The 25,811-nt window shown below is 30.0% G+C and overlaps 3 protein-coding genes across 3 annotated transcripts; 1 reads left to right on the top strand and 2 right to left on the bottom strand.

Annotated features, from left to right (window-relative positions):
* Positions 1 to 5,040: 5,040 nt before the first annotated feature.
* LOC112713112 (probable membrane-associated kinase regulator 4) lies at positions 5,041 to 6,213 on the bottom strand. Its single transcript, XM_025765859.3, has one exon. It carries the CDS (start codon positions 6,183 to 6,185, stop codon positions 5,157 to 5,159), a length of 1,029 nt encoding a protein of 342 aa, XP_025621644.1. The 5' UTR covers positions 6,186 to 6,213; the 3' UTR covers positions 5,041 to 5,156.
* A 1,943-nt stretch (positions 6,214 to 8,156) lies between these two features.
* On the bottom strand, positions 8,157 to 16,024 carry LOC112712325 (uncharacterized). The gene is made up of 18 exons (XM_025765173.3): positions 15,612 to 16,024; positions 15,081 to 15,302; positions 14,284 to 14,379; positions 13,929 to 13,981; positions 13,564 to 13,660; positions 13,306 to 13,379; positions 12,971 to 13,082; positions 12,307 to 12,417; positions 11,760 to 11,836; positions 11,372 to 11,438; positions 10,853 to 10,918; positions 10,434 to 10,541; positions 10,154 to 10,284; positions 9,993 to 10,059; positions 9,821 to 9,888; positions 9,129 to 9,225; positions 8,860 to 8,930; positions 8,157 to 8,768 (listed from the first exon to the last, which is right to left on the bottom strand). The coding sequence occupies exons 1-18, from the start codon at positions 15,759 to 15,761 to the stop codon at positions 8,393 to 8,395; spliced, it is 2,043 nt and encodes a 680-aa protein (XP_025620958.1). The 5' UTR covers positions 15,762 to 16,024; the 3' UTR covers positions 8,157 to 8,392.
* A 1,675-nt stretch (positions 16,025 to 17,699) lies between these two features.
* LOC112712326 (chalcone--flavanone isomerase 1A) lies at positions 17,700 to 20,058 on the top strand. The gene is made up of 3 exons (XM_025765174.3): positions 17,700 to 17,886; positions 18,058 to 18,216; positions 19,252 to 20,058. The coding sequence occupies exons 1-3, from the start codon at positions 17,781 to 17,783 to the stop codon at positions 19,668 to 19,670; spliced, it is 684 nt and encodes a 227-aa protein (XP_025620959.1). The 5' UTR covers positions 17,700 to 17,780; the 3' UTR covers positions 19,671 to 20,058.
* The last annotated feature ends 5,753 nt before the right edge of the window (positions 20,059 to 25,811 follow it).

Consider the following 25,811-nt stretch of genomic DNA (forward strand, 5'->3'; position numbering starts at 1 on the left):
GTTCTGCTTCTTCTTCATCTTCTTATTTCATCTTTCATAATTCTTTTCAATTCAGCTTTGTAACTTCCTTCACTTTTTGCGATGATTTTGAAAATTTTTTGAGAGATTTTGATCCTTGTTTAAATTTTGAGCGTTGCGGTTTTAATTGAGGGAGAAGAACTGTTTGCACTATTAAAGAGTTAGAGAAGCACGTATTTTCACACAATTTAAATTGAGAATTGTTTTTGTTAGGCTTAAACCAACTTATATGAACTTGTATATAAAAAGATTTGTATGTGTAGCACCTTATACGAAAATAAGTACACGTGGCTGATGAGGATATAACTTAGTATAATATATAAATTTTGGGTCTGTTACTGATAGCATGCTTGTTTTTATGTCTGAAAAGTTTCAAATTATGGTTTAAGAAAAAGCTCATGTCCAAATTATGAACTTGAAATTCCAATCCAAACAGATATAGCATATGTTCTGAGTTGGCATTGTCTAAATGATTGGAATTGGTGGCATGGCATCTGGCCAATTGGGGTGGTTGTAACTTGAAAAGTTTTTGTTGTTTTGCTGTTTTTTTTTCCCTGCAAGCGAAGATCATTGCATGTGTAGATATAAGAATGACAAAATCACATAAAAGTTGATCTATATCATGATCAAGGAATTTTATTTTTAATAAAATTAGTATGCCACACTTTTGTTATGAATATATAATTTAATTTTAATACATTGTTAGTGTAAAGTAGTTTTATACATACATCTAATTACATAATACCACATCAATGAAAATAACTACCTTTTACATTGATCGCGTGAATAGTCATCCAAAAGAACAGGTCTAATTGTGCGACTGTGTAAAACGCTTTACATGCATCAAAATTAAACTCGCGAATATATTAGGGGTAAGCACGGGTAGCAGGTATCCGATTAAATTGGTTCTGGAACCAACGGGTAATCGGGTCCGACCCGAACCAAACCAATGACTCTCTCTAGTAATTGGTTCAGATAACGATTTTGGGGTACGGAATTCGAACCAATCCGTGGATCCAAACCGAATTAAGCTATTCTTAATCGGCTTGGTTTGATTCGGATACATACACAAAACAAACGTAAATCCGAACCAAACCGAACCAATTATAATTCAATTGATTTGATTCTAATTTCGCCCTAAATCCGAATCAACTCAACCCGTGCTCACCCCTAGAATATATAACTAAAAATAATTTGTTACAATTGTGCCAATAATTTAAAAAAAAATCAGTGATCATGATAAGAAGCTGAATTAGTTAGAAATTAAAGGAAAACACATTGGTTGAAATCATACCACTGGAACCGGGTATTGAAATATAAGGAGCAGCAATTGGATTTTTTTTTTAATTTTTACAACATAATTAAACAAACACTAAGTCACTAACTGAATCTGAGACACACATGAAAGCACTATCAAAATTTCAAAACACACTCACATGAAAGCAAACGGAAATCATGATGTATGCTTGCTTCTTCTTATAGCTTATTGCGTTACTTGCTAACCATGTTCTCCTCTTTTTTATTTCCATTTCATAATTAAAGAAATTCCCATTGTCACCTTAAAGTTCTTCTAAATATAATTAAAGAGAAGATTTTTAGTGTTAACATTTAAATCCTTGGGGAATGCTATTGTTTTTGTCTAGCTTCCAAGATATTATGAAACTACTAATGACAACATTTTATTATTATTGTTATTATTATTTCATTAAGTTTAAATGTTTAATGTTTGGTTAATCATAGAACTAGGCAACTAGCCACTGTCAAAGTAGAAACAAATCGGAAAAGAAGCATCACCTGAAAAGCTGTTCCTAACTTTGTCTGCTATGATGAAGGATATATATATATATATATTATATCTATATCTATATCTATATCTATATATATGTTTCAAATAAAATGTGATTAATTTAACATAACTCTCGTACGTATGAAGTTAACTTCTTTTTGTCTTTCTATTTCTCTGACAGTTTTTTTTTTTCTTTTCAATACGGTAGATTACAGAATACCTTTGCTTTAATTTAATTAAGTTATCCTGATCCATGAATTTTTTTCCACCAGACATTAAATTAAAATTAAAGGCAATATCTATTTAAAGTAATTATTTATGTAAAGATATTCTTATATGAAAATATTAATTAAAAATTGTTAGATAATTTAATATATTTAACTAAATATTTATATAATATATGTTTAATTATATGTTTAAAAATTGTTGGTCTTTATAGTTTCACGAAATTTTCATTCTATACTTTTTTTTTAATTGGATTTTTGTACCAATTTTTTTTAATTAAGTTCCTCTTGGTAGTAATTGGCTTAATTGTACAGGGATTCAGTTAAAAAAATATTGGTGCAGAGACTCAAATAAAAAGAAAAAAAAGTATAAGAACTCAATTAAAAAAATTTGGTACAAAGATTCAATTAAAAAAAAAAAAGTATAGATGCCTAATTAAAAATTTCGCAAAGATATAGGACAAGACAGTATTAATCTATAATATATATTAAATATTAATATCTTAATTATTATTTTCTACGAAGACATCTTGATGTAAATATTTATGTGTAAATTAAATTCTTTTTATTATAGTTGCCAAGGGACTAAGATAATAGACATATGTGATGCCACAGTAATCATAATTGTTACTCATAATCTGTGATTATTACCGAATGCCTCAAAAGATTCCTCCTTTATTTTTGCCATTACTTGGGTTGGGTCAATGCCAAGTTCCCTCATGTTCATGTTACTAAAAGAAAGGGTATTTTGGTACATAATTCCATAATAATCAATTCTGTATTTGAGTTTATTAAGTAATTAAAGTGATATATACTACATAGAATTGAACATTATTTAAGATGTTTGTTTCACTAATAAGAAGAATTTATTTGTATACTTAAGAGGGTGTGTAATTTAAATATCAAAATCTTATAGAAGTCAATTAAGTGTTGTTAACACTATTATTATTATTATCATTCTTCCACTCATTAAGTTCGTACTAAATAATGTACTATGATGTTTATCCTGAGATTTATTTTCATGATTGTTAAAAGGAATTATAATTTATAGATAACAGAATCAAATGATTATTGTCACTTATATATGTTGTATAGTATATAGTTGACACTTAACAGCATTAAAAAAATTAAAAGCAGTTAGATTTCTGCACAAGTTATTACCCTTACATTAATGTGTTTCTTCACTTCACCGTTACTTTAGTTTTTTGAGATCTATATCTGCAGCAACTTGCTGCCAATTTGTTGCAGATGAATGAAGACATACATAAATATCTGTAACAATTTTTTAATTTTTATATTAACATCCCTTAATTTTATTTTTTTTCTTTTTAGAATTATATTTTTATATTGACCCCTTTTTAAAAATTGCTCTAACTCCATTTATCCCTAATTTATATAATCGAATTTGAGCAATAAAACAATAATACTAATATTGATAATAATTAGAAGTTTTGTTTTCTGATACCCTATAAGATTTGTATGGCAAGTATTCTTGTGATATTTGCAAAGGTAAATTTGTTACATGTTCTCACTAACTAAAATAAATTATAGTGTGCTTCGCACGATTATGTGTAAAGAGATAAATTATTTATACTATATAATATATTCTAATAAATGTTATATTAGTTAGAGATCGATTATATTAAAAATATTTTATAGAATATTTATTTAACAATTTGTATATCATTCCATATAAATGATATAATTATTCAACTAAAATATAATACAAATTGAAATTTAGTTTATTGTTTTAAGATTTTGAATTCATTTATTTTTAAAAAAGTCATAAGTTTTTTTATATTAGAATTATCCAAGCTACATCTTTATTTGTTGTTTTTATTTTTATATTTGTTTTAGTTGTCATATTTTATCTTCTCATGTAGTATTCTTTGATTTACAAATAATTAAAGAAAAATGAATGAATAAAATGAAAAATATAAAAATATAATATAAAATTATGAATTAATTTTATATAATCATGACATATTTGAATGAATTTAATAAGGAGATATACTAAATTTGAACTTATTTAGAGGAGTCTTTTATAATTGGTACGAGAGATTAAGAAATAAAAGAGTAATAAGAGTCTTATACAGAATGTATAAGTAGACCAAATAGTGTAGTAGTAAGAGTCTTAATATGTATAAATTGTAGAATTTGAATATTTGTAATTAAAATTTTTTATAATAATTATTATTATGACACTTTTAATGTATGTTTAATATATTTAATTAGTATTTTATATTTTAATTGAATAATAATAATAGATAAGAGCTTTTTCTTTTAATGTTTTAAAAATCTTTTACTAAAGGATGATTAGTTGATTTTTATTTTTTGTCAAGTCATTAGAATTGCTCACTAGACATCATTAACAAGAAAAAAGATGGCTTAAACTTATTGCGAAAAAAGTTAGTATCAACTTTTATATGTTATAAATAGATTTTATTTTCATGTACTACCGTTAGTCTAAATGAATTTTATACAAATAATCAATCGTATATTGTCATATCAGTAAAAATGACTAATTTTTAAATTTACTACTTAAAAAGTTATCTAAACACATAAATTTGATTAGATGATTTATAAAAATATTAATATTTAAAATATATTTAGAAAATATGCTCATGAAAAGAAAAGTGCGGTATGCAACTTGATTGTCATATCTTGAATTTGTTGAACAGATGGAAGTCTTTGAATGAAAATATATGCAACTCTTTGAATAGTCCCATTTGTGGATCATAAATTTTGAATAGTTTTTATGAAAAGAAGCAACTCTTGACAAAGAAAACCACTGTCTATGCTTGAATCTATAACCACCAATTTGGTTTTCTTAACTTTTGGAAAATGTCTCACAAATCAGTTGCAATTCAAACTAAAATAAGGAAATCTTGCAAAATGCATGGTTTGTAATGTTGTCATGCATATCATAGTACACTTATTCACAAGTAATTGAAATTCCAACTCATATTAAGTTGATCAAGTTGATTTCAAATAAAAATACTAAGATTACTGATAATACAAATTAATCACCAACATTAAAGAGTAGAGTATTGAACTTCTACTCATCATCACAATTTGGTTAAAGTAGTGAATTAGAGTTATCTTTCATCAAAATTAAGTTGTCCCTATTAGCCCCTCAAAAGCACTACTCTTTCTTGATCCTCACTAAATGAGTAGAATCCTACTTCACTTGAATTCTTCTTAGTTTGCTGAGACTTCTTGCAGTGAGCAATGGCTCCTTGGATTGCATTCTCTATATCTGAGCTTGCACTGCTGCACCTTTTAAGATGCTGCCTTGATGACTTGTTTGGAATCGAAAATGAAGATGATCCGGTGGACAGCGACGACTTGTTTCCTGAAAGAATCTTGATTCCCACAGAGAATGACCTTCTGTGATTGCTACTTGGATCATCTCCATTGTTCTTCATGACAGAATTCGAGGACTCATATCGAATTTGACCATATGGATTGCTACTAGTATTATTATTCTTCTTCTTCTTGGACAAGTTATTATTATTAGCCTTTGAAACTGAGCCTTCATCAGCAACTTTTGTTGAAGTTGCATAGTTTTCATAGGAGCAACCGGATTTTCCAAACCAGGACTTGAGATAAGCCCTTGAAGCCCTCAACTTTGATCCTATTGATGAATGCTTCAGTTTCTTGGTCCAAGACTTCTTCTGATGATGAGTACTCTCAACAGTGAATCCTTCATCACTTGTGCCTGTTGATGGAAACTCAAGCTTATAGTCTTCAGGGTTTAGCTCTCTGCTAACTTGGCATGATTCAACAGGAGAAATGTTGCAGGACTCAAATGGGGTGCCTGAGATTGGTGTTGTGTAGGTTGTGGTTAATGGTGTACTAAAAAACTCTTCAAAGGCTTCAACTTTGTCCTTAACAAAAGGAGGGTCAGAGTTTTGGAGGATTTTCTCAACCATTTGAAGCCTTGGGGGAAGGTGAAGAGGAAGAAGCTTTCCTTTGTAGAAAAGCTCATCAGCTGGGGAAGTTGTTGAATCCTTTTCTTGATCAATGGAGGACATTTGGAACTCAAACTCTCCTGGTTGTGGATGAGAATGGCAGAAGAAGTTAGAATATGAGGTTACTTCCATATCAATGTAATCATCATCTGCAGTATCAAATGCTATGAGTTTTGAAGCCATTGATTTTAGGCACACTTCTCTAGTTCTTGTTCCTATGAGTATATTATGGAGAATTGAAGACCAAATGCTGCTTTTAAAAGGGTTAGACAATGCCATATTAAAAAAATACACAAAATAAAAAGCAGTGTTAATTAGTGTTAGTGTAGTTTAGTGGTATTCTAATTTATTGCTTCTTTTTATTTTAATCTCATGGTTGTCTCTTATCATTTATCATTATTGAAGGAGTTTGTCTGCAAGCAAGCATCCAAATGTGAAAGTTAAACCATTTTTTTTATTTTCTCTTATGGGGTTAAGCACTGACCCACATTACATAAACTCTGGATTATTTATTTCTCATTGGGATTGCTAATTTATTTTAGTATCTCTGTTTGCTAATGGTAACTAACATGAGTTCTATTGATGAATAGAAATTGACTTTAACCTGAAAATCTGTCTCACCCTTTATAGTCTGGTTACTAGCTGTAATAGAATAATAGTAGGGATGGCAAAGTCTAGTATGATTGAAAAGCTAGAAATATTACACAAATTTATTGAAAAATTGTTATCCTTGTAACTTCATAGTGATTGGTAGTAAAAAATGAAGGAATAAGACAGAGGATCTTCAAGGAAAATCTTGTGCCTTAAGATCCATGTTTTTGAAATGTTATACATTCTCATGCAAGAAATTGGGTTTCTGAACAAAGATATGTTTCATTTGATTCTTTCTGCATTTATATAAGTAATTTGTGCACCATAATCAAGTTGATGTTGAAATAACAGCTCAGCAAATATATATAACTTTGCACTGATTACACTAATGCATTTTCTTTTACCGGATTCGAGGTTCTGTTTTTTTTTTTCTTTTTTTTTTATTGACACACTTTAGTTTATATATAAACTTACACACGGGAAAAGTCTTGATAGACCTTTTAGAGAACATAAGCATCTTTTTCCAGTCTTTTCTTGTTATTCTTTCATTTGTTTTATGGCTAACTTAAATTACATTACATGCCTTTGTTTTTTTAATTTTATGTTGTGGTGACATGACATGACATGACATAACTCATGTTACTTTTCTTTGTGTTTATTAGTTAATAATTAAGATTAACATTTAAAAAGTCCAAATTGTAAGTGAATAAATGCATCATAACACACTGAACAAGATGAAGGCAACAAAATGACCCGACAAATATTGGTGGGATAAGGGAACTGAGACCGGAATGCCTGCAAAATAAAGTTCTAGACTTTGGTTTTCAACACTCCTTACCTACTTTTGGGTTTACCCTTTTCTCTTATTATTTTTTTTCAATTCAAATCCTAGTTAGAGGCAAAAAGACAGTGCAAGGTCCTATTTGTTTCCTCCAATGAGCATTTTTTTTTTATTTGGTTAATTAATAGAGCCTGTGTTTGCAAACACTAATGTGAAGTATATCATCAACATTGAGAAACCATGCATTGCTTCATAGGAACCTTCCTTTTATGATTTTTATAGACTTATAGTATAGTATAGTATAGTATAGGTCCCTCCCTAGCTATGCTAATCTAGTTGCAACGTCACTTGTAATAAGGAATTGCTATAAAATAAAGTTAGGTTGTCAAGCAATTACACACCTATTTATTTCGCCTAGAATAATTATAATAAACTATTAAGACGGGTGAAAGTGATAAGAATTTGAAACTTCACAATTTTTGTTATGATAAATTTGTATCTAAACGGTATCCAAATTTGGCCATAGTTATTTACATTTTTGGTCAACTTAAAATATGAACAAAAAAAATCAAGTATTCTATGCATGCTTCTAAAGTCTTGATAATCTACATTTTTTACTCCATTTATAAATGGTAGAAAAACCGTTTGAATATTTCTTAGTTAATATAACAAAGAGTAAATGATAAACGGCAGAAGAAGACAACACAGTTAAATACCTTTAATTTCATGAAAAAAACAAAATGGCATATGGACAATCAAGGTTCTGAAATAAGTTGGACCCATTGAAAAAAGCTCTGACAAATCAGTTGATAAGTGCGTGTTATAACTTAAAGTTCAGTACTTTACAGAAGAATGAAGAAATTATGCACTTTTATGTTACAAATTCAAAGAAATCTGACCATGCTGCACGTTCATTAACAGCCAACCTATATATACGCTTACAATTTCATATCATACTTGCATATGTTTGATTAAAAATTACAACAGCAAGCGTTAAGGTCCAAAAGGATACACCTAATTATTTGGTAGAGGACAATTCTCTTTCAAGCTCATCAAATTCCCAATCACCAATCTCCTCTCCTGAGTAGTCTTGGCTAACCTTTCCAAACTCCGATTCTAGCTTAGCTAATTCCGCTTCATGGTCAAATATATCATCTCCCTTAGCTGAAGGTGATTTTGACCGTTTCTCTGTTTCTGTCTTTAAAATCTCAGTACCCGGAGCTGGAGCTGGAGCTGAAGCAGCTGGTGTATCATCAAGCTTTTTCTCGGCAAGGGGTGATTCAGACTTTTCAGGCGGGCTCTCAATTTCCAGATTTGGTCTTTCAATGGCCTCAAATTTAGTCCGTAATTTTTCAATGGCAACAAAAAGCTCTTTAACTCTTTCTTCATCTTTCCTGGATGAGTGAACCCATAATGTGATTTAGAAGGAAAATATGAAGCAACTGAAACAAGGTCAAACAGTGGATTTTAAAGGAAATACAAAACCTCGAAATTTTCTCATGTTGAGCATAAAACTGCTGTTTCATGTTATCCACTACACTGAAAGTGGTGATAATCTGAAACAAGGAAACAGAACCATCAATAAGATCCAAAGTCCGGATATTCAAAAATACAAGCAAATTGAACACCCCAGAGCATTTTTGTCTAGGTAAGAATCGGCACTTGGGCATGCTTCAAGGTAAAAGAAGACAAATAAGTGAACTGCTGGATAAAGAAGACAGTGATCTAAAATTATTCTCAAGTCACATGTATACCTTAGCTTCATAGCTTAAATATTCCTCCTCAAGATTTCTCCTTGGACTTAATAGCTTTGTATCCTCATCATCTCCACTGGAGGCTACCTTCTCTAACCTATCTCCCCAAGAAAATTAAGAAAATAAGAAAAATAAACATGCACACATTTAGGCACATGCTGCAACCTAGATTTTGTTGACTAAGTTTGCTGGTTTTGGGAATACGGAAGGAGCAAAATCTTTGTGGTATTGCACAGTATACGCCACAATTTGGAGTATTTTGTTAGAGTGAAACTTACGCACCCTTAACAACATATTAGATAAACAAGCTTTATGGGATAAAATTAGATATTTGGCCTTTATCTAGTATAAAGCTTATGTACTTTTTAGAGGAATTTCCCTTTCAGACAAGTGCAGTTCACCAGATCTTTTGTTTATGCTTTGCTTTTGCTTGGAGGATCTGTTCTCACCCCCATCTTCTTGTAACATTAGTTTCAAAAAACTAAATTAAACAAAAAAAAGGGCAAATACTTCTAAAATAAATATAATTTTATTCATGTGATCACATACTTATTTTGGTTCAAATTTTCCTTACAAATTTAGTGTGTTAAAATTCAAATTTGTTCTTAATTGTAAATAATTTGATTTCTCAAAAGAAATTTTCCAATCAGCCAATTCTCATGTAGACATTAGAAATAACACAGAAAGGTTACCTTTGACTTAGATTCTTAAGGTTCACAACGAACGTTGCAATATGGTCGATGGAAGGCTCCAACTCTTTCTGTGAATTACATAACATGTAATATTACACAGGAAAAGCAGGGAAGCAGAAAGGAATCCACCATTTTAAATCCAACATCCAATTCTGTAAAGGAAAATCAATACCTTGTAACCAGCAAGAAGCTGAATGACCAAATTCACAAAATAGTCCTCATGGCTTTCCAATTCATCACTTCAAAAACACAACAATTAGCAACAGTATTAATTCATGATAAATCTCATATAAGAAAATCCACCAACTCAAGTTCAGCAAGTTTAATACATACTTGACCTGCTTCTCGTAAATTTCTGCATTTGACCGCTGCAAAACCCAAGTATCTTCGAGAAAATTAACCCAGGTCTTGATAACATCTGCTTCAACATTACAGGACCTAATTGATTTTGTAAGTTCATCTTCCTGTCAATCAAAGGTCAAATGAATACTTCAGACAACTGGGTCAAATGAATACTTCAGAAAACTGTAACTGGGTGCTGAGAATTATTTAAGCAGCAAAGTGGATTAGCATGATAACCCAAACACAAAAGAGAGAACTTCAAAGTTCAAACCTTTGTCTTCAGATGTTCAACTATCTGATTGTTTGCTTCCTCAAACTGATCCCTCTCTTCCCTCACATTCCACAATCGTGCTTGAGCAGAAGCCAAAGATGTATTAACCTACAGGGTGTAAACCAGACATCAATCAATTATAAAATGTCTGTTTCTAAATAAATCAATCATATACAAATAATTATCAATTAAGACCCGGAATGATATAATCTCTCTTACTTTAAGGTGTAACTAGTTGAAATTATAGATGAAGATCAACATTTGAAGACAGAATAGTAAGAGAAGAAGATTCTAGGAAAGGGTCAAAGACTTCAGTTAGAAATTTCAATGGTTTCTAGACTAACAACATGAGAAACCATTCTTCTGCAAGAACTGAGAAAAATACTGAAGCATTGAGAATATAGATAGCAACAAAATACCTTTTTTAATTCAGCTTCAAGTTCTTCCTTTCTCTGTTGGAGTCCTGATATCTCAGTTGTCAATTCCTAAAATAGAAAAGGGCGAGGGAGGAAAAAATCAGCAGTCCCTCTACGAAAAAGATGGAACACCTAGTACACACACCAGACCAGAGATAAATTTAATAGAGCTTGCATACTGAAAGCCCTTCTATATCTATTGAGTAATGATCAATGATTAACTTCTTTCAATCTAGTGTCACCTAAACAATATAAAACAAAAATATAATACAGGACAAAGTGTATATAAAAACTTCAGATGGTGAAACAAAAATGCTCCTATAAGGATATCCTTCCCTCAAACCAAAATAAAATATTGTCCATAAATTATTTAATATTGACAATTTAGACATAAATTACACATTTCAAAGCAAAAACAGACCTAGTCAGTTATGAAGTTTCCTTGTGAAAGATTGTTAATTCCTTGTCAGCCAAAATTTACACAATAAATACAATGCTGCCTAGCTGAACAGAACAGATTACCTTCTCCTTTTCACTAACTTCACCATCTTTAGCCACCCGAACTTTTAATGCCTCCTCTTTTTGTACTCTGTCATTATTTAGTGTAAGAAAAAGAGAGAAAGGGGGGAGGGGATTGGGTTACTTCCCTGTATCTGAAGCAAAAATATTATACAGCAAAATAAATCCTTCAAAATCACCTGATCTAGAACCTACAAGATTCTTTGCATGCATTAACAAAAATAACTAAATGAATAATTAACCATCCTGCCTTTCTTGCATAGTTTCATGTCATATTGTCATGCCTAGGAATTCCATTCTCAGTTTATAGTTTGATATAACCAGACTAAATGAAATGAGATACAGGGAGAGAGAGCACTAAACAGAAAATTTCATAATACAGAAAGTCTACCTGTTGTCTAAAATACGCTTTTCAGCTTTTGCAGCAGAGTTGGCAAGAGAATCTGTTAAAACCTTTAGCTTATCAACCTACTTGTAGACATGAAAATGATAACACTGTTAGAAACTAGAATATAAAGAAAAAACAGATCTAGACACATTTAAAAATATTATTAGAGAAGATCATCAAAACTGAACATTCCAAAATATCCCAAATGCATGTCCTACTCTGTAGTCCTATACTATTCCCAATACCGAAAGCTAGGACATATAGTCATGTACTTGTGGAAGTATATCACAAGAAGAGAAAATTTCATCCTTTTGTGGATGTCAGCTAAATGGTGACAAAACAAAATATCTACAAGCCACTACCTCTTCAGTTTTCATTCAGAGTTGAGATTATTGATATTTGATAACAAGCAAAGAGCAAGTCTCCATCATCTATCTTAGTTGAATGAAGGTAAACCATTCTAGTGTTAGTGCCTGGTAATATATTGTATCTCTATTTTCTAGCTCTCCTACCTCTTTACCTTCCAAACGAAACTATGAAATAGTTGTACCTTTTGGGCATGAACATCAGGAGAGTCTCCATTGGTTAAACCTTTTTTCTTCAGCAATAATCCTTCCAGCCTGGAGCATATCCGAATCTGCGCTAGTGCTATTTTTAAAGCCTGCAATGTGATTGGTTGGTTATACTCCATATTTCAAATTTCAAAACATCGATAAAGTTTCATAAACACAATAAATAGTTGAATATACTCTTAGGGAGAAAGGAAGAAGGACAAAGAGCAGAGAATGAAAATCTCCCATTCAACTCAAGAAAGAATCAAGATATTAGAGACAGGTAACAACTCTTCCTTAAGAAGATAATTACAAAATACAACAGTGCACTGACTGCATGCCAGCCAAATTAACTAGTATTTGATTACAGGGTAGAGACTAACTCCAAAAAGGCTCAAATGAGCTTCTTCCCCAACATTATATTTTAATAATTGGGGGGAACTCTACTTTTCCCCCTATAAATAGAGATCACATACACTTTAGTCCTAAACTAAAATAGTGTGCAACATGATCCCGTAGCCTTCTTACTTGTGTGTGTTAGTCCTTATGAAAATAGTACACATTTAAGAAAGTTTAGGGGGAAAAGATTGCACTCCTTATGAAAGTGCACTAGTTTTCTGTTAATTATGATAGAACACAAACAACAGAAATAAAATACCATACCTCTAGTGTTGCCATTGTTTCCTCAGCAGATTTATAATCAACTTGGTATTCAGTCCCCTGTGAAGTTATCTTATTGAGCTTTTTCTTAAGACTAAAGGCTTCAGCATCTATTCTGCAGCCAGAAAGCAACACAAGATTCACAACAAAGACAGGTATATTGCAGCCTACTTTTCCCATTTTACATTATATCATGGGAATTCATTAAGTTTATGTAGCTTTGATCTTATGTGACACCAGTAGAATGTGACTTTTAACCAGAGAGAAAACCTCGTGATCTGTAGCAGAAATTGTACGACAAAAATGACAACAGGAACAAACCCTTGGTTCATACTGACCTAACAGCTTGAGAATTAATTTTCAACCCAGTAATGGCACCCTGTGCAAACTGAAGTAATTCCTCTCGCTTCACCTGAAAAAGGGGCAAAACATATATAATAGTGTCATGTAAAGCTGAAAAAAAAAAAAAAAAAAAAAAAACCAGAATTGCCTAGAGCAATATACCTATAAGTGGTGAGAATTGCAAGTAGTTCCAGCAACATTTTGGTACTAGGAATACTTCTATCTATAGATGCAAGTGTAACTATCATACTTACCAATACTTCATCTTGATAGCCTGAAAATGCTGTTGCGAGATCTTGTAAACTGCTTACTATGGCATTATGAACCTCTTTCCCTCCAGTCAGACAGAGCCTATATAAAACAAATTAAACCATGATCAGACCAATGTTTGGCTGAACTGAAATATAAAAGCATTACAAAATGTCTCACACAAATATGCACCAAAGGGCTTGAAATCTAGGAATAGAAGGATTCAGTCAAATTAAATTAAATGTCATATGTATAGCCATATAAATACTCGCATCAAACATGTCGAATAAGAATTTTCATGCAGGTAAAACAGCAAATATATGCTAAGAACTGCAAATCACCATGAGCCATTTGAAACAGGCAAACTCACCCAAACATTTCCAGGAGAAGGGAAACCTCTTCCTCATTAGGAGCTTCGATAATCTGAGGAATAGAAAAGAGTTAACCCTGCGGTTAACCTCCATCATCAGCAATTAAAAGATTGACATATGCAGGATGATCTTCTTTTACCATTGTAATGATAGTATGAAACACTATTAGAATTAGAACAATAAAGCTGAAATAACTATACATCAAAGAGAAAATAAACAAGCAAGGTTTTATGTTTTACTAGATGGAAATATCATTGATAAAAGTTTACAAGAAGTTACTAACTCTTAACAACATTAACATACCAGAAGGAATTTCAGCATTAGTGTACCTAATAATGACATCAATTATCATACCATTGATAATGTTATACCCTCCAATGCCTGACTTTGAAGAAAAACATCACGGAAATTTAACGGTTCACCTCCAAAATCACTATCATAATAAAGAACCTGAAAAAAAACCAAAAGTATGAAAAACACAAACAACAAAGTGAGAGAATATTAAATCAAGATGTTCACTATTTCGAGGATTACATCAATAACTGAAAAACTTACACATCAACATTGGGAAATAATAATAATAATAATAATAATAATAATAATAATAATAATAATAATAATAATAATAATAATAATACCCTGAACACAGATATCATTACATCAACAATATAGAAACACTGATACATAATGGCTCCTCAGCTAAGCTAACAAGTAATAAACAAGTACACAAACACTTCAGTAAATCTAATATAAGGCATCACACTGTCGAAAATGAAAATAAAAAATAAACTCTGAAACATGGAATTCCGAAGCAGTGAAATAGGGTAGAACAGCCACCCCAGCAGTCTGCTCTAATATAATGCAAAACAGAAATGACAGGCTCATTCTATAACTAAACTGAGAGAAAGACAAGCCAACAACCAAAGAATCCTGTTATGACCAAAAACAGGGAAGGATCAACCACAGTTTTTCTACTGACAATATCATCTAAAATACAAATAACAAGAACTTCTTAAATAGATTGTCAGTGCTAAGCAGACTAAAAGTATAATGAAATGATTTCCTAAAACTTGGGTAGGTATTATATCCCAAAATCATGTATACCAAACTAGAATGTTCAGATGCAAGGCAAGGAACGAAGGCTTTCTTACCAGAGATTGTTTCCTTGGGTTATCTTTTAACTCTTCAACACCAAGGTGATGCTCAAAAGTCTTCTCTTTACCTTCATCCGCAGCTCGAGACAATTTATCAACGTCTTTAAGCACAACAACCCATCTTCTAAGCAACTCCACTCTTTCAGGTCCCCTGTAGGTGATAGCAGCTTCTTCCAATCTCTTAATTGTCTGCGCAACACTTCTATAATTCCGAGCAGCCTATGCATAGACACAACGTGAAATCAGTATCCTCATCATTCTCATCACCTCACATCAGAACACTTCAGTTACAAATTAATTTAGCTCCAGAACAGTAACTTTACAACAACTCATTCATTTAATTACAAATGGGGAAAAACAAGTACTAGTTTAGAAGATATGTAAAACAAACAGCTGAGACGAATAAAAACGAGGTCAATAAGTCACTAGAAACATGAAGGGGACACAAATTTTGACCTAGTTGGGAATTAGGGTAGCAATCACAAGCGAAATTGAAAGTAATACAGAAAGAGGGGAGAGTGAAGTTACAATGCGATCCTGAAGGATTTTGGCGCCCTCGGCGACGGCTTGGCCGGCGTGTTGTACGACGGTGTCGGCATAGTTCCTGACGGCGCGAGTGAGGTTGGTGTTGTTCCCAACCTCCACCGCTTTGGTCATCGCAGATCTCAGCCACGACATCTTCTATCACTGTCACTCCCTTTAATTTCACAGTTCAGATTACGAATGCCAACACTCAACACAGAAATGCATGCACCAAATTTAGGGTTTGAATAGTTGGTACGTAGTGACGATAACAAGAATAAGGTGGTTTTGGAAATTGGAATCGATACAGAACCAGCATGTGTCTAAAGCTTCAGTTTTTGGATTTCGAGACGATGAAGACGTCAAATCTCTACGTACGACGCCGTTCCATTGTCGTTTTTTCAGTTTTCAATGTGTATGTATACGACTATACGTATACGTACGTATATTCCAAAGCATAAGTTAATGGGCTTCGGAAATAGAATAGCCTGTTTATGTATGGGCTAATATGGTTGGGCTTTCTGCTCATTTCTCCAACCGAACAAAAATGAAGTGCACAAAAAAAAAATAAATATATTATTTTATTTATTAAATTTGTATTAAAATAATAAATATGTAATTAGTCATAATGATTAATATCTTTTGTTGTCGTACGAAATGATAAATATCTTATTTCTTAATTAAAATATCTTTGTTTGAGCCTCAGAAATGATGATGAAAATTATTTTAGAGGAAGAAATGTGTATACTAAACTATATTATATCTTTATTTTAATTATGTGACGTGTATTAAAAAAAATAAGGAGCTAACATTTTATTTTGAATTAAAGTTTTGATAGCATGTAATGATTGAGATCGAAACGGCGTAGTTTGGAGATAGCAGAATGATTAAGTAATGGAGCATTATAATTTGACAAATTCTACCATTACAAAACAAATAGAAAGAGATTGTGTCATATATGCGTAGTCATAGTCATAGCCAAGGAACTTCACATGTTTTGAATTTTTTATATTCATATATATCATTGTTCAATTCAGTCCAATAATAAGACTACTAGTAAACCAAACTAGACCGGCAAGACCGTTGACCCAATATGGGGCATGAACAGAGATGGTTGTATGATTTGGAATAATAAATTTTCTAATAATGCAAAAATAGAAGATTAGTGATATCGTTTTAAAAATGTAATGATGACTGCCAGTTAGGTGGGTAGGTATATGAATAAAGACATTTTTTATTATAATATATAAGTATAAAAATAACCTAGTTGTTTTAGTTTATTACGTTATTATTAATTTGTTATACCAATTAATATTTAGTAAAGCAACTTAATAGTCAAGCTAAACTAAATCACTTTTCATGTATTTAATTTAATTAAAAGACAAGTTTTTATAAAATATTTTAATAATTTATTCTTTCTAGTTTTAATAATCTTTATAAAAAATTATTTAATCCAATAATTTTTAAAATAATCAACTTCAATTTCACTGTTAAATTATTTTATTATAAAAATATTAGAAAGACAATAATTTAAATCATTGTATTTAATTTAATATTTACAAAAAATAATTTAAAAATATTATTTTTATTATTTGTTAAATATTTTTTAATTAAATAATAATGTGATAAATTAAATAAACTGATCTTATCTCGTCACATAATGTAATAATGAATATGAAAGTGGAAAGCCGCTTCTTTCTGTATAAATATTAAATGGAAAAGTACGAGAAGTCAATGAAATATTTGTATAATGTGTATAATAGAGATTTATGGAGTATTAGAGATATAATCATTAGTGTTATCTTTTTTATGTTTTTAGAATGAGTGATATAAGACATATTCATTTTAAATAGTATAAAAAATATTCATTTTATAATTTAATAACTAATTTTTTTTAATGGTTCATTATCTTCTTAGCAGAACTCATATTAAATAACTGTTTTTTTAATGATAAAAATTTACATATAAAATTAATAATTAAAAAATTATTAAATAATAATTTAATCAAATTTATTAAATTATTTAATCATTCTTAAATATTAACACGTAAATTTTGAGCATTTCTCATATATATATATATATGGTATAAACATACTCTATACGCCAAATACCAACTGGGTAAAACAAGAAAATTGTAGCTTGCCAGTTAAGACATCTTTAATTTATAGTTTGAGTATGGCGGCGGAACCATCCATCACGGCAATACAGTTCGAGAACCTTGTCTTCCCGGCGGTGGTTACTCCTCCTGGCTCCTCTAAGTCTTATTTCCTCGCCGGCGCAGGTATTATTATAATCTATTATACCTTCCTTGAAGGAAATTTATCCTTTATATTATAGTATGAAGAACAAATTGACTAATAATTAATTGTTGCCTTAGCTTTAATTTTGTCATAATGAATTAAAAAGTAATAATCTAGATTAAATAGTTTATTGGTTGGTGATGAATGAGTAGGGGAGAGAGGATTGACGATTGATGGAAAGTTCATAAAGTTCACCGGAATCGGAGTATACTTGGAGGACAAAGCGGTGCCATCACTCGCCGGAAAGTGGAAGGACAAGTCCTCCCAACAATTGCTCCAAACCCTTCACTTCTACAGAGATATCATTTCCGGTATGCTTAAATACATAATCAAAGTAAGAGTCAATTATCTTTATGAAAAAGTCTAAGATGTCAGTAAATTTTGATATTGTGATTTTTAGCTATTAATTAATTATCAATAATATTTTTAATAGTGTAAAATTATATATAATAATTTAAAATTATTTAATTTTTTTTAATAATTAAGTGGTGGCTAGAATTTAACAAAAATGTTAGCCTTTAACACTCCTCTATTTTTATTTACGCATGTACCCGTAATGGAAAGTTTGAGTTAAAAGGCCATGTTTACTGTCTTTAATTTAGATTCATCAGTTTATATTCGTGATGAAATTGCTCATTAAACGTTGAAAAATCATATTGATGGGATTAAAAGCGTCATCAAATATATTGCGTATACGTAAACTATTTTGGATTGCACTTTTATTTACAAGTGGGACAAAATTAAGGCCAACTAAAGCATGCTAATTAAATATGAGAAATGCAATAAATAACATATAAGACGAACCAAAAAGTAGTGATTAATTATTATATATTTATATATAAAAATATATATTTTTATATTTTAACGTATATTTTATGTAAATATCTAATTTAATAATTAATTTTTATTATAGTAATGACATAATTTTAAATAATATTATCAATCATATTACATATATATAAAAAAATTAGTTAATAACAATATAATATATATAAATATATATCAAAAATATTTATTGTACTATAAATAAATTTGATTAAATATTTTAATGATTAATTATTTAATTAAAAATTACAAATTTTATAGACTATTATTTTTTAGTAATTTTATCTATTATTTTATCAGTATAAATATTAAATTATTTTTAATAAATAAATTTTATAAATTTATGTGTATAAATTTTAAAAAATATAAATATAAATTATATATATTTTCTGTATAAATATTTTTAAATATAAATACAAATTATTAATTTAAAATAATAATATTTATTGGTGACGTAAGTAGTTAATTAGTATGTAGTAATTTTTTGCATAAACTTAATTTAACAAATTGTTTATTTCCAGGGCCGTTTGAGAAACTGATTAGAGGATCGAAGATCCTGGCACTGAGTGGAGTGGAGTATTCAAGGAAGGTGATGGAGAATTGTGTGGCACACATGAAATCCGTTGGGACTTATGGCGACGCAGAAGCTGAAGCCATTCAACAATTTGCTGAAGCCTTCAAGAACGTCAACTTCAAACCTGGTGCCTCCGTCTTCTACCGCCAATCACCACTTGGACACTTGGGCCTTAGTTTCTCCCAAGATGGCAACATACCGGAAAAAGAGGCGGCGGTTATTGAGAACAAGCCATTGTCATCGGCGGTGTTGGAGACCATGATTGGAGAGCACGCCGTTTCTCCTGATTTGAAATGCAGCTTGGCTGCAAGATTACCTGCCGTTTTGCAACAGGGTATTATCGTCACACCACCACAACATAACTAATTAAATCAGGAGCGGAGTTAGATAAAATATTAGAGGAGTCAAAAAATATTTATATAATAAATTAAGATTAAAATAAAATTTTAAGAGAATTAAACTAAAATTTATATATAATTTATATGTATTAAAATTAAAATTAGGGACTATCATTTTTCTTTCCTATCATCTGGTTTTGTCCCTGAATTAAATTATATATATTAAACTTTTGCTCAAATAAAAATAATTGAAATGTTAATCACCATTTTAATTATTCTTGTAACTTTTGCCATCAGCCTCGCTTTTAATTTAATTCATCTACCCCAGTTGTGTTCCTCCAATTTTAGGAAATAAAACACTGTTCAGCTTGTTGACTGAGAAATAAATTGAAAGAGTTATAGTTTATTGTAGTTAATTTGTGGATTTTTTTTTCTTTTCAAAATTTATGATTTTATATGAATTTTTTTAGGTGATGATCAATAGATCGTAGACCATTATATAATTAGATTAACATTCATACCTTCGTTTAAATAATAAGTTAAAAAATGAAAAAAAAAGATAGTAAATAAGCCTAGTGATTACATATTAACCAAAAATTATTAATCTCGTATTATATAAATTTGATAATAAAATTAGAAGTAAATGACCACCTTAGTCTCTAAAAGATTAGTTTTTGATAAAAGTAAATTGATATTTTGACTTTGAAAAGATTATTTTTATTTGGTAAATATACTGCATTTTTTCATAAGTGGCAAAAACCCATATATATTAATTGATTCAATTTTTTGTTCCAACGTTGAGAAATTACATAAAAGTTATAAAAAAAATTGAGAAACAGCTCTATATCTAGGACATTTTTGTTTATTATTAGAGTACTATTAAGTGTTTAATAATTTAGTTTCAATTGGTTGTTTGATGATTTTGATTTTTTTGTTTTTTCAGTCAATAGATTGGATAACTCTCAATTTTAAGTTATATATTCACACACTCACTCACACATTAATTTAGCCACCAACCACTACTAAGATTCGAACTTGTGTGGTTTTAGTTTGAAACAAATACTTTTACCACTAAATCACATGCCTCAGCCACTGAATCACATGATTTTGGTTAAGTGTAAGGAAGGAATTTAGCTTTTATGGTGGTCCAAAGTTAAACAAGTCCAATCTGATTTTTGAATTAATTAAGCTTTGTACAAAAATTAATTTAAACAATAGCGACTGAACTTAGAAATTAAGAAAAGAAAGAATTAGCTCAAAGTTTTCTAAAACCCATTCGATTATCTCAAATCTATGGGTGTTATATTACAAAGACTTCATCTCTTGGTTACTGGAACTCAAATTTCATGTCAATTAATTACTTTGTTGATTAAAGTGATACATTTTTCAAATTTTAATTCACTTTAATTTGTTCAAAGTTTTCATTGAAAGTTTTCTATCTTCTCTCTCCTATGCTTTGGTCATGTCAATTTTTCAAAGAAGAAGATAAAAGAAAAAATAAAAAACACACAGAGTTCATCTTAAAGAAAGGCAAAAAAATGTTTTGCCATATCAAAGCAAGAAAAGGCTACGGTCCAGTAGCTTGTTTTTTAAGGTCAAAACTCAACAAAAGTCTGTTTCTTCATTTGTACATCACCAAGAAAAAAAGATCCAAGGTCTCATGCATGGAAGAGGAAACTATGGAGAATGTGAAGTCACCTTGGGTCAGAAGCTCATCAATGGATAGAATCAAAATTTGGGGCCAAAATCAATATTAATGGCCAAAATTGAAGAAGATGAATGAAAAAGGATGAGAGAGATGCATGCAACAAATTCAAGCTATCTCTCTCTTTCCTCTGATGAAGTCGTCGCTACTCTGATGTTAAAGAAAAAAGATGCTGCAAGGGTAACTGATTTCAACTTTAGAAGTTCCACCCTTCTATATTAAGGGTGAACGGCTAAGGGTTGAGATCAAAGAGAGTAAGTGAAAAGCAAAGAGTTCTCATAGCTACCCTAAAGCTGTCTAAGTTATTCTCCTTCAATAATGTTCATTTAGTTTCTTTTTCTTAGTTTTATCTGCCTGAGTCTCATGGTAAAAAAAAAAAACATTGTGAGGATTGTAAGAAAAAGCCACTGAGAAAAAAAGGCAGTGAGCAAAAATAGAGAAAAAGTGATAGATGTCTCAAAGTTTCTTTGTACATCTATATGTTGTGTGCTATGATCCTGTGGAGATTTCTTTGCAAGTTGGGTTAGCACTTTGCTATTAAAAACTTGGTTTGAGTCCAAGTCTAATCCAGATTGAGGTTAGAATCTGGATTTGTCCCATATAGGATTGGGTAGATTCTAAGGAAGAATTGGTGTTTGTAATCCTAAAAAAAAATAGTGAAATTCCATCATTATTGTGATAGAGACTGGATGTAGGCTACATTGCACCTAATAGCTGAACTAGGATATATCTAGTGTCAATTCTTCTTCTCTACTTCTTTTCTGTTTCTAGATCTCAGGAGACAAAATGAAAAAATCTCTCAACTTGTTACAAGACAAAATTAAAATTTATCTCAACTTGCTACGAGACAAAAGTGAAATATCTTCTGAAGTCAATTGAAAAAGTAAAAGTAATACTCTAAAAAAAGGAAGCTAAGATTCAACCCCCTCCTTCTCTTAGCCACTAATTACCATCAACGAGAAACCAAAACCATATCTTGGTCGATTCCTCCCTAAGCTCCGAACACCTCAATTATCCACCGTTTTTCAAGCTCCAAAGCTTCAACTCCTCACCAATTAAATTTTAACTCACAGGATTCAATTCCAAACTTCAAATATCCACCAAGTTAACTCCAATTTAACAATATATACAATCTAATTCATACAATATCACAATAATCAATATTGAACTCACTAGGTCACTAATTCACAAGGGTTAGAATTTTCTTACCATTACACATAAGTCAAATGGACAAAATCCAGTAATTATCCACCGCTAGACTACCCTTAAACCATCAAAATCACAAAATTTCTCAATTATCAAAATTCAAATCACGAATTGAAAAGGAGAGAACTGGATAAGAAAACGTGATTCCCTTACCAAATTGTTCAGTGAATTTCATAGAGAATTTCGAGATGAACGCGTGACTGCTGACGGCTCGTCAATTGAAATTTCGGATTAAAAGTTACGTGGAACGAAAAATTGAGGGCAAGGATTTTGCTCTTTTCTTCTTCTTCCTTGGCGTGAAACTTATTTTGTAAAAGGAAAAGGTTGAAAGCCTCGTTTATATGCTGGACCTTCGGTTCTTGGGTCTGACTCAATCGGTTCGGCCTGTTAGTCCAGTTTTGAGCTAAAATTTTTAAAATTAGTGTCAAAATTCATATTTTAATTATTTTTATTTCATTTAACTATAAAATTTAATTTTTAATTTTTTTAAATAATAATTAATTTATTAGCTAATTTTTCATTAATTATTCAGGATTTACAAGAGATGTTGAAGAAGTGTTTGAAGAAGTGTGTAGGAACTGGTGCATGTGTGCTATTAGGTGCTTCAGTATAACAGGTTTTTCTTTCTCATCCACTTTCTTTTCTTCTTTTTTTAAAGATCGGTCTCTATCTTTATCTCTTTCTCTCTTTCTCTTTTTCAACCAAGTAGATAATTGTTCTACGATGACAATTATGAAATCAACTCCCTCTCTCTTTTCTTAACCAAATAGATAGTTACTTTACGATGACAATTACGAAACTAACCATGGAGAGAATTTCTTTGTGAGTAGAATTGCACTGGTGAGGCTAGTGTCATAGACAAAGAGAAAGACAAAAGCTTCTGTTTATGGTGCAGGAAAATGGAAGAGAAGTTGGCACTCCACACTCAATACGACGTTGTTTTTAGACAAAAGAGGCACCAAATTCGATACATCGTTTTGTACGTGTCAACGTATAATAATAAGTCTATGTCAATATTTTAATCATGTCTCATTGACGAAAAATGATTCAAAGATTATTTTGAGTTTTAGAGTGCAAGTTCATGAACAAAATTGAATAACTATCAACTTTAAAAATTATTTTAAAATTTGAGTGCAAATTCAGAAATTAAAGTGAGACTTAACTACAATTAATTTATACACAAGATAACCCAAACAAAAAATTTACTTATTTTGTTATCAATTTACTTGTGCACTAAAGTACCAAGAAATCATTTACCACAAAGTAGGACCGTTAAAATGGACCAAATTCATCGGGCCAGCCTAATTACCTGCTTAAATAGGCAGGTTTTGCCTCTAAAATTAAGCCCTTTAAATTTCGGGCTGAGCCCGATGAACTCGAAAAAAATGACGGGTTAAACAGGCTAGCCCGCGGACTAAACGGATGGTCCGTTTATTTTTTTACATTTTTTCAAAAAAATAGAACATTTAGCCGATATTTTATTCGATCCAACCCGAAAATTCGACTAATCAACTAAAAAATATTACTTGTTTAAGGTTTCTGACCTAAAATTGATATTTTTTATCAAAATATTTTTGAAAAATAAAATAAAAAGATAAATAGACTAGTCTGTTTAACCCATTAAACTAACCATAAATAATTTGGGTTAAAAATTTATAGTTTTTGAATAAAACAAATTTAAACAGTCTAATCCATTTAATTCACGGATTTAATGGATTGGATCTAAATAAATTGAACTAACCCTTTTAACAGTCCTACACAAAATGCACTTTATTATTTTATTTAAAAATAAAAGAAAATATAATAAATCATGATTATAGTCTGCAAATGAATCGAATTTAAATAGTCCAATCCATTTAATCTACGAACTTAATGGATTGAATCTAAATAGATTGAGTTAACCCAGTTTCACAGCCCTACCACAAAGTGCACTTTATTGTTTTTTTTTTTAGAGATAAAAGAAAAAGAAAATGTAATAAATCATGATTTCTCTCTATGGTGGTGGTAGCTGAGATAGATAGACTGCCTACTTCCCCGAACACATGGCAATAACATTGACCTCCTACGTAAAGGACTACAGTTTAATTAGATCTGCCCATTCAAATATTTTATTTAGTCTATTTTAAATATTCAAACTGACCTCTTAATTAAATTAAAATAAACCTAATTAAATCTGATTGCATTGGTCGAAGGTATAATTAATGAATAGATTTTGTGAATTTTATATAATACATTAATAAAGTTTTATTTTAAAGATTAAATTTAATAAATATTATATAATATTTATAGAATGTAATTTCAAATTATGTTGAATTTATTAAAAATATGACATTATGTAAATATTATTAACGTGTCTTAATTAAAAAAAAACTTTTTCAGTGACATTCCAAAATTAATTTTAATACCAAAAAGATAGAATATGAGACTAAAGGGATAATAAATATGTATCGTCTAATTGCAAAAGTAAAATAAATTAGGATTAATATTAAGGTTTTAGAAATCAAACTGTCAAATGACCTGTTTTAATTAATAATTTATCGATTTAAAAATTTAATTTAGTTCAATGGTAGTTTAATTAGAATAACCAAATTATAATAAAATAATATGTAAAATTATAAATAAATATACAAAAATATAAATATATACTAATATAAATTTAAAAAGTGCAAAACCAACTTTAATTTTATAATCTCGTATAAATATAATGTAAGAGTTAAATAAAAAATAGTCAAATCTTAATATTTATACTTGTATAATATTTGTGATATTATATATTTTATATTACAAAATACTAAAAAATAATCTAAAAAAATATTAGTTTGGTTATATCTATCTTAATTTGTAATTACTTATTTGAAAAATAAATGTATTATATTAAAATTTTAAAAATAAAGATAATTTATTATATATAAAATATTTTTTTATCATAAATTTAAATAACTCATTAGAGACATTTTTTTTAAGGTTACGAGTGAGATTCGAACTCGAAATTTCTAAGTGAGGATAAAGAGAATATACAATTTGAGCTGTAACTAGTTGGCAACTCATTAGAAACACTTACACAAGAATGATAAACAAGAGATATTTATACAAAAATTGGCCAATTTTTGATTCGAAAGATTTAGTCTGCTGACTAAAAGGTCCCTAAAAAATATTATCGATAAAACAGTGTTTGAATGATTTAAAAATAAAATAAAAATAATCAATAAATATTATAATTTTTTTGTGAAAATATTTCAATAAATATTTGAAAGGTAT

This window comes from Arachis hypogaea, chromosome 9 (genome assembly GCF_003086295.3).
Source record: "Arachis hypogaea cultivar Tifrunner chromosome 9, arahy.Tifrunner.gnm2.J5K5, whole genome shotgun sequence".
Lineage (NCBI taxonomy): Eukaryota > Viridiplantae > Streptophyta > Magnoliopsida > Fabales > Fabaceae > Arachis > Arachis hypogaea.